Source organism: Gavia stellata, chromosome 2 (assembly GCF_030936135.1).
Source record: "Gavia stellata isolate bGavSte3 chromosome 2, bGavSte3.hap2, whole genome shotgun sequence".
Taxonomy (NCBI): Eukaryota; Metazoa; Chordata; class Aves; order Gaviiformes; family Gaviidae; genus Gavia; species Gavia stellata.
Window position 1 is genome coordinate 61632381 of NC_082595.1, and position 9381 is coordinate 61641761.

At 49.2% G+C, this 9381-nt stretch overlaps 1 protein-coding gene across 1 annotated transcript in view; it reads right to left on the minus strand.

The window, feature by feature from the left end:
- The window catches only part of CDC40 (cell division cycle 40), a 43483-nt gene extending 37530 nt beyond the window's left edge, over nucleotides 1-5953 (minus strand). The window contains exon 1 of the mRNA XM_059835064.1: nucleotides 5762-5953. Within this exon, the coding sequence (XP_059691047.1) occupies nucleotides 5762-5953 (192 nt within the window). The remainder of the gene's footprint in view (nucleotides 1-5761) is intronic.
- Between the last annotated feature and the right edge of the window lie 3428 nt (nucleotides 5954-9381).

Sequence of the window (9381 nt, forward strand, 5' to 3'; positions counted from 1 at the left end):
TTTTTTTCTGGACATTTTAGATAATAAACCTACAATGTTCCCTTTTCCCCAGGTAAATGTGTTACTAATTAGCCAAATAGCTAAAAAGGGCAGGCTGCTTTCTATAAGATTTAATTAGTTTTAATTACCCATTAAATTAAAATGTGGTAAATTAAGACCCCATCCCATGAGCCACAGAGGCTTAAGCAATTTGTCACTTACCAATTCTTGCATAAACCACTTGGGCTGTCAAATACGTGGTATTATTCTAAAGATTTTCAGATTTATTACCAAGAGATGAATGGCATTTACAGTGAAGTCCCAAGATTAAGATTTGGTTGTTATCAGCTTTTAGTCATTCTACCCATTCATACACCCTTAACAGTAAATGTCCATCCCACTATAGACTAAAAATAAACCAACAAGAAAAGCATATGTTAAATGGTTTTGTTGAACTAGGCCAGATTCCCAGCATCTTGCAGGATGACAAGTTCTAAACATCTCTTCTCTACAAGATATTTTGTGTCAAAGAAATCAGGAAAACCCGCCATATTAAAAGAAGCCAAAACATTCTTAAATAACAGCTGCCAAGTCACTAATGTTCATCACTGCTACAGAATGGTCGCACACTGACTTTGTATCTTTCCTCTCTCCACAGTTGGGCAGGGATTAGGTTTTAAAGAACATTAAGAAATGTGACTGAAGTCTATTTCTTCCCCTGAAGCAGTATTTTTCTGGACTCCTGCATAGTGCCAAAGGTAAACTAGATTCAACAAAGAATAGACCTGAGACTTCCAGCCCCTTCCCCCATTAAAGGTAACACAAACCCTCCAGCTCCAGTACTGGGCCAGGCCAGCCTAGTTGATTTCAACCCAGTTGAGTATCCTCTTCTCAAAAGACAGTGAACAAGACACTGTAGATAAGTATCACAAAATCTGCTCCCATCCAAGTCTCACCCTGAACTGACGGAGATGAAACAGTAAATGTTCTCTCCAAAAGCAAAACTTATAGCTGCAGCATTTCCTGTGAAAGTAATTTCTTCACAGAATGGGCAATTTCCTGAATTTCCTTCAGCATTTTTAATTCAATAGTGAAGGTAAATACTTAGTGGGCAATCTTAGAGTCATTTTTTCATATCAGTAGAAGCTGTAAGAAAATTAATTATAATTGGTTTCGGCAATGTCTACCAAAATGTAACTTAGAAAGAATCCTAAAATAAGAGGTTTAGAATGAAGAAAGGAAACCGCTATGTTATAGGACTTTAAACACATGCTGGCCTCTACTTTCAAATCAAAGCCAGCATTATTAAAACACCGAACAAACATTCATAATGCACTTGTGTTAAAGACCAAGTAAATAAGTGCCTGTATTTGACTTTTTCAGTTTATGTTCTTAATTAGCCTAATTCACACATAAAAGTCACCACTAACAAACACACCTTACTTAGCCAGTTTCTGGATAGCTAACAGCAAAAGAGCTCTGGATCATCAGACTTCCATTACTTAAACATATTCTGGGTTTCTTCTTACTGCGTTAGCTGTAGTTAGTTCAGAAAACTGATTGCTTTAAGAGCATAAGAGACAAAGAGCCTGCTTAGCCCAGTATCATGGGCACTACCATGCTGGGGGAGGAGATCTCTATGGCCAATTCATACCTAGTGCCTCAAGTTCTCAATAGGTGCATACCCCACAATAACCAGAGTCAACACAACTGTCCTGGAGCTACCTACAGCAAAACGCTCTTACAGAGCAAAAAGGCCTAAGGCCTTACTTACTTCAGGTGGGGTCTATTTCTCCTTAAAGTAGGCTGGAGCAACAGACAAGGAGAGCCACTGCCTGTGTGAGGCCTGACTAGTAGCAGAAAGCACTGGTGTTTCTGTGTGGGAGGGAGGAAGGGAGATAAGCCTCCCTTCCTCTAGAAGCCACATGTGTGGCTCATAGGAGACATCAGAGGCAAAAAGGTTGTACCTACTATTGATTTTAACTGCCTTAAATCTCACCATGAAGCTGGTTAAGGCAAAAACCATTCATAGAAAACCAGTACCAAAGCACGAGGATGGTGTGTGCTTAGCCAGTGCAGTTACTACAGAGTCAAATGGGATGGATGAGCTATGCTTCGCGAAGATCTGCCTCTGCCACGAGTGGAGGAACCTACTGTATCTTAGAGACAAAAAGGAGAACAGGACTTTACTTTTTCCATACAGAAAACACAACTATCAGCAGGAAGCTGAGAAGAGCCACATCTATGTCAACAAGTCAACGAATTGACACAAATCCTTGCAGAAGTCACAGGACCTGACATTTTGACTCTAAGTCCACTCATGATGGAACAGGAAAGTAGAAGTACTTAATCTCTACTCTCATGGTGCAAGTGCTGAGGACACCATAAAACTATTCTACATGTCCTGCCCTTCATGATGACCACTGCTAGACGGAAGACATTTCCTAGCCCCAGCTGTTGGCAAGTGGGCTCCCTTCCCTTTGTGGAACAGCCTCTATCAACAACACTGTCATGCGTACCTGCTACCTGATGACATATTTGGAGTAAGAAAATATCTGGATTAACCTATCCACTCTCCCCACCAAAGAAATCATCAGCCTTATGATAACTTGATGCTTAGGGGAGAGTAAGAACAGTGCAAGTGTATGTGATACTACTTCTGCACTCTCCCAACAGCTAAATATTTTCAGGTCAGAAGACTTTGTGAGCTTGAAGAAATCTGTGTCTTTACTGACACCTCTTCCTTCAATGGATCTCTTCCAAGTACTTATCCAGACTCTCCTTGTAATAGCATAAACTTCTTGCATACACAATATTTCTTGGCATGGAAATAGCCCTACTACATGTTGCATGAAGAACTGCATCCTTTTGTTTATTTTGAACCCAGCTCCTACTAGTTAGCTTATAGTTGCTGTACTGGAAGAGGGAGAGAGTATTCAACCCCCTCACCATCCCATTTAATGATTTTGTAGGTCTCTGTCATACTTTTCACCTCAGTCATCTCTTTTTCAGTTTTGGCCTCCTCAATAATTCCTCATACAGAAGCAGGACCCTTCTTCAGCCCTGCTGCCCTTCTTCTTTGGCAGTTATAATGTATCCTTTTCTGGATGAAGGGACCAGAAGTGCACACTTTCTTCCTCTGTTGTCTTCCCTCAGATTCTGTAACGTTTTCAGCACTTTAGTGGCGCTAAAAATAGTACTAGAAACATGCACTTTCATCTAGTTGGCTTTCCAATTTAATTTTAAAGTAGAAGTATTACTGGATTGCAGTAACCAATAATTATAAGTCAATGTTATTTATTATGAGTAATTTAACATCAAGATCAGCAATAGGCCTATTTTAACAAGCAGACTGTAAGAAGAGGGTGTAACAAAAGCCATACCTTCAAACTTTTAAAACACAGTTACAAATCATTAGTACAGTTTTCAATTCTAGAAAAGTAATTTTCACAAAAATATGATTTTATATATCTATGATATACTTTGAGGCAAGGACTCAGCAGATTTCTGTAGAATAAAGACATACATCTTGGAGTAACATCTTAAGGCTATACTTGATACGCACATTTAAGTAACAACAAAAAAGCAAATGCCGTAGCAGGGTGCGTTAACAATTATGTGTTGCTAATAAAGAGAGCGAGGAATCTATTCATCTTTAAAGTACATGCACATCTAATGTTTGTGCAAGTTAACAGGCCAAAATTCTGAACCAGAAACAGATACAATGATTAAAACTATGATGCAGAACACCAACCACTTAAGGTTTACTTTCTCAACTGCCAAAAATGCACTTGTGTGCAGCTGTCATTTATATTTATTGTATGACTAACCCTTCTAGCCTCCCTTCTTACCACCACATTTTCTTATCCATTCCTGGTCCCTTGTGTAATACATAGTCATGTACTTAGAGTACTTGATCCTTATTCATGTCAAAATGACGTTTGCACAAGTGAAGTGATACTAATGAACTGTAGCTCTGCTTTCCTCCTCACTCAGCTTGCTGTTTTTCCAACCCTGTACTTAAAGAGTTCTTGTGACTTACACTCAACCATCATGTCTTTTACATTTGTTCAGTAAGGGCTTTCTAATCCTAAAGAATTAGGGTAAATTCCTGAGGGGGTGACTGGCAAACGTTCACTGCTCATTGGTGAAATGCTATCACTTTTAGACGTGGAAGGCGTTGAGAGCATGTTGTCTATGAGACCAGCACTTCTTTCTTGAACTGTAAAAGTCTTAAAAGAAAGCCTAATATCGCTCTACAAGGAAATTATCTGTTACTCCTCAAAGAAGGCTGTGGTGCTAAAAGAAGCTCCAGTATACTGTGATTCAGAAAGCCTCAGCTTGAAGTCATTGATCTTTTCAGTTATATGCATCTCATCTATGATCTCAAATAAAAATGATAGACAACATTTTAATGAAACATCTTGATACTCAGAAACCTCACTTCCTTTTTATCTTGGTTAGCAGAATGCCTGCAGCAGAGACAGTCCTAGATGTCCTGGTGGATACCCCTTTCAGTGCACAGCTTGGCAAACGGCTTTGAATGGAACGTGCTATTGACACCTAACTCTTTCCTCCAGTTGCTTGTTCCTACTCTGGCACTGGACATTTAACTGTGCTAGCACAGCATTTGTGCAGCTACATTGCAAACCAGATCAAGGAACGGATCCAAGGACAAATAAATCCACCAGCATTTTTTTAATTCAGCTCAGTTCCTTGATGTCAGCCACCAAACAACTGCATAAACCTTTGTGCTGGCACGGCAAAGGGAAAACCTGTTGCTACAGCCTTAAGAGTGGCAAAGAGCACAGCCAATGCTACTTGCCACTTAATCTTCATTCACGCCCAAAAGATATTACAGATGTTAATTAGCATTCCTTTCAAAGCCTGTACAAGACAGTCTGCCAGAGGCTGCAGTTCAAGAAGTTATTTATTTCTAAAACTCTAAGGGATAAGAAAATGCACATCTAGTGAGTACATACAATGTAACATGCACACGCAAATGTGATTGGTTGCGACAGCATACGAATTACATAACGACAACAAAGTGAAAGATTCTATCCACCTCTTTTCACAACATCAGAAACTTTTTGGAACAGTTGGAAGCAACATTAATACTACAGTGACACTCATCATGGTGAGATGCCTGCTTCTGATTAGAAATTAGTTGCCCATACCAAAATCCCAAAACCAAACCAACACCCTCTCCTCCCCCTTTCTGGAATCACAAAAGTGAACAAATATGATACGAAACTTGGAAAATTAAGGTTTCCCAAGCAACACTGGAACGAAAACAGAAACATCGATCAGCTTTCAGGCTGCTCTTTAGAACAGGATTCAGCTGCACTCAGCCTATCAAGTATCGATTTCACCCCACCACCCGGGCAAACCACACAAAAAACCATCTTAAATTCGGGGGAAGAGAAGACAAAGATTATCTGAGAAACTCCAAGCCACACACAGCTTTGAGATAGAGATAATACGCTTTAATAAGCTTAATCGCCACAGTGGCATCCACCGGCCGAGCTCCCCGACACACGCCCTCCCTTCTCAGCTCTGGTCCCCCATACCGCGGGGCAGGGCAAGGCCAGGCGGCGGCAACGTCCCCCCGCCGGCCCCGCAGCCGCCCGCCCCGGCATCCCGCTCTTTCCGCCCCGCTTCCGCGGTCCGGGGCTGCTCCAAGGCTGTCCCCAGCGCTAGAGGCCGACGGTGCGGCTGCAGCGGCGGGCGGACGGACGGACGCCGCAGGCCCCGGTCCCCGAGGCGGCGGAGGGACGCCTACCTTCACAGCTACTTCCGGGGCCGCATCGACGGCCAGGGCCGAGGGGGCAGCGGGCGGCGCCCGGAGGTGCAGCACGGCGTCGCGGCTGGCGACCACAGCGGCGCGCTGGGAGCCGCCCTCGGCCTCGGATTCCGAGTCGGGCTCCGAGTCGGAGCCGCCGTAGGAGGCGAGCGCGGCGATAGCCGCCGACATCTTGGCGCAAGGGATGACGGGACGAGCAGGTCCTGGCAGCTCCGCGGAGCTCGACGTATCCCTTCCCCTCACAGCGAGCAGGGTGGGGCTGCACCTTAAAAGGTAGCTCAGTAAAACGGAAAATACGCTCTAAAGGATAAATTATGGCCTTCTATGGGACATACAGGCGCTTGAGGGGGGTGGATCATCACTCCTTGCTGTTGTTAGTGCTTAACCTTTCAGGACTCCTGGCCGGGACTACAAGCTCCAGCATGCAACGCGGCCCCAGCTGGCCCGGGCCCGGGCACAGCGGGCTCTGCGCGGGGGATGGCTTGGCGGCACGGATGCCGCCGTCCCGCCGGAGGAATTTTATGGCGCAGCTCTTGCCGGGAAGACGAGCGCGAGGGGGAACTTCCCGCTGCCCGTTCCCGGGGAACGCGTGCCGGCCGATGACAGGGGCGCGAGCCCGACCGCTCGTCCGCGCCCGGCGCCGCGTTCCCGCCCGTTACGACCCGTCACGGGCGCTTGGGGTTTCCCCCCGCGCCCGCCTGCACCTTGCGTAACGGCAGGGGAAAACATTCAACAGCGGGTGGGCGCGATAGCTTCTGGGCGCCCGCCTCCTTCCGCACACAAAGGGCTTTCGCCATCTCTTCAGCAGAGAGACGGCAGCAGAGCGGGTCGCTGCGCAGCCGGGGAGCCCGGCACCGCAGGGCTCCAGCCGGGCCGGGCCCGCCGCGCCGTCGCCGCTCACCCCTGAGCTCCCACCGCCTCGGCCCGGGCAGCCCAGCGGCTGGCTGTGCCCCAGGGAGCCCCGCCCCCTTCCGCTGATTGGTCGCCAGCAGCCGGCTTTGGGTACGTCACAATGGCGGGCCCCGCCCCGCCCGTGCTGGGGAGAGGGAGCCGGCGGGCCGGACTGTACCACCTGCCGCCCGCGGGGTGGGGTGGGCTCGCCCCCCTCACGTCGCGGGGCTGGGGGGCGGCGGCGCATGGACCAGCCCGAGCATCGGGCGGGGGGGCCGGGTCCGGCCGCCGGGTAAACAGCCCTGCGTGCCTCCCTCCCTCCCTCCCTCCCTCCCTCCCGCCTCGGCGCGCCGAGAGAGGCCCCTCCTCCCGCGCGCACAGACACACACACACGCGCTGTCCTGTGCCTATTGTGAAGCCTTCGGGGAAGCTCCGCGCCGCCGCCGGGGCCGCACGCGCCCCCACCACCTCCTCCCGCCCCCACCCCCGGAGCCGCCGGCCGGCCGCGGCGCGCGCGGCATGGCAGCCGCCGTTTGAAGTTCCAGCGCCCCAAGGGCCGCGGGGGCAGCGCAAGGCGGAGGCGGAGGGAGGGGCTGAGGCGAGCGGCGTGAAGGTGTGAGGCGAGGGGCGGCAGCGCACGGGAGCCGGGCCGGCGAGTAAGTGCCCCGCACCCTTCCCTCGCGGCCCCTGGGGCGGGCGGGAGCGGCCCCCGCCGCCGCCGCCGAGCCCGCGCCCCCGCTCCCCTTCCCCGGCGGGGCGAGACGTGCCTGCCCCACAAAGGGACCGGCCTCCGCCAGGTGTTGGCCCCCTCCCCTTTGTCCGTGTCCGTGCGGGGCGAGGCGGCGGGAGGGAGGGAGGGAGAGAGGGGAGCAGGTCGCGGCCGCGGAGCCCCTTTCCCCCGTCTCCCCGCCGCCCCCGCTAGCGGGGGCAGGAGGGGGCGTGTTGTGAGGCGGCGGAGGGGAGGGGGCCGCGCTCGTGCCGGAGCGCGGCGCTTTCCTCTCCTTCTCCTTCTCCCTCTCCCTCCCCTCGCCGCCCAGACCGCTCGCTCCGTGTGCCCGTAACCCGGCGAGGCGGCGGCGGGATCGCCCGGCGGGGAAGGTGGGGCGGTGCGGGGCCGGGGTCAGCGGGCAGGCGGCCCGGGCGGGGGGCGGCGGGGTGACGTCAGCCGCAGCCAGGTGCGAGCGGCTGGCGCCGGGCCGGGCCGGGCCGGGCTGAGGTGAGGCGAGGCGAGGCGAGGCGAAGCGCTCTCCCCTCCGGGCCGGCCGCCGCCGCGCCGCGGGGGTGACTGGGGCTCGGGAGGGCAGAGGTGGGGACGGGCGGCGGGTTCGCCGTTCGAAGGCGAGGGGATTCGGTCCAATTCACGGCAGATCTGCCCGCTGGAACACTGCTACCATTGTTAGGCTGGCTTGGAGATCGCGGCTGGCTGGGAGCGGGAGAAGCACGTAGGTTCCAACTTCTTCAGCCAGCAAAACGCCTTTCTCTGCGCCCGCTTCACTTGCGGACAGAATAAATAGAAAGTGCAGAGCGCTGAAGGGCTAGCTTTAATGCCAGGTACATACATTGCATGCGCTTGCACCTGGAGCAGTACATTGCCGTGACTTCCTTTCATGCTGCATGTGCTTTCAGTATTAAAGTGAACATAGAGTGACATCTAATTGTGACACAGTGGCGTTTAATCAGATTAAATGCTCTAGTTTGGTTTTCCACTCTCTTCAGCAGCACGGTTTTAATCAAATACCTTAGCTTGAGACGATATAACTTGGATTCTTTTTGGAAAAAATGATAGAATAAACGTAAGAGCAAATAGAAAGTGTTCATAGCATGGAGTGGAACAAGGTGCTGCATTTAGATCCGTTTTATTAAGCACGGACATGCCTCTTCTTTCTATGCTAGAATCAGGATTTTAGGTAAAAGTCCCGTATTTTCAACACTGAGACCTTTCTTTTGTTTGCATCTCCAACAGCTGAAATACACTACGTTTAACTAGCATTTCATATGGTAATGAGTTGACTTTTAAATATATGGATGATGAATCTGTAAGTAAGGAAAGCAATAGGACGCTTCTCATGAATCACTGCTTATTAATATCAAAAGTGGATCTTCCACTGCAGTCAATTTGTTTATTGGCTGTAATTGTTAACTGATTCCATATGACTGCATTCCTTTTTCTCTTGGCATGCAGATGCTGGGTGTTGTCTGAAGTTGAAAGGTGTGCTTCCTGAAAAGTGAAATATTTCAAGATCTATTTGTGCAACCAGTCTTTGATATTTTATCTGGAGAATTGTGTTGAAAATGATTAAACTACTTCTGCTTTGTTATCCTTGAATCTGAAATGTTTAATTGACAAAGCTTTGGTAGTTTGCTTAAGTATGTTCAGCTACCTCATGTCCAAGCATCCTAGATCGCTTGCCGGTAAAATTTAATCATCTGGGATTCTAGATTCTTTCATTGTAGAACCTATGAAAATCGCTTACTGGTTTAAATTAGTTGCCTTTCTGGTATCATTAGGCTAGTATATAAGCAAGCACACAAGAAGGCATTCAGTGGAACACTGTCTGAAGTTTCTGTTTGCTTAAATTGTCGCAAAGATTAATTTTTAGCAAGCATGCAGATGCCATTTTTGAATATGAAATACTGACTTGACTACGCTTTAAAAGTGTAGATGGATAATATACACGTTTATCTAAAATCTGGTTTTATTGAAAAAG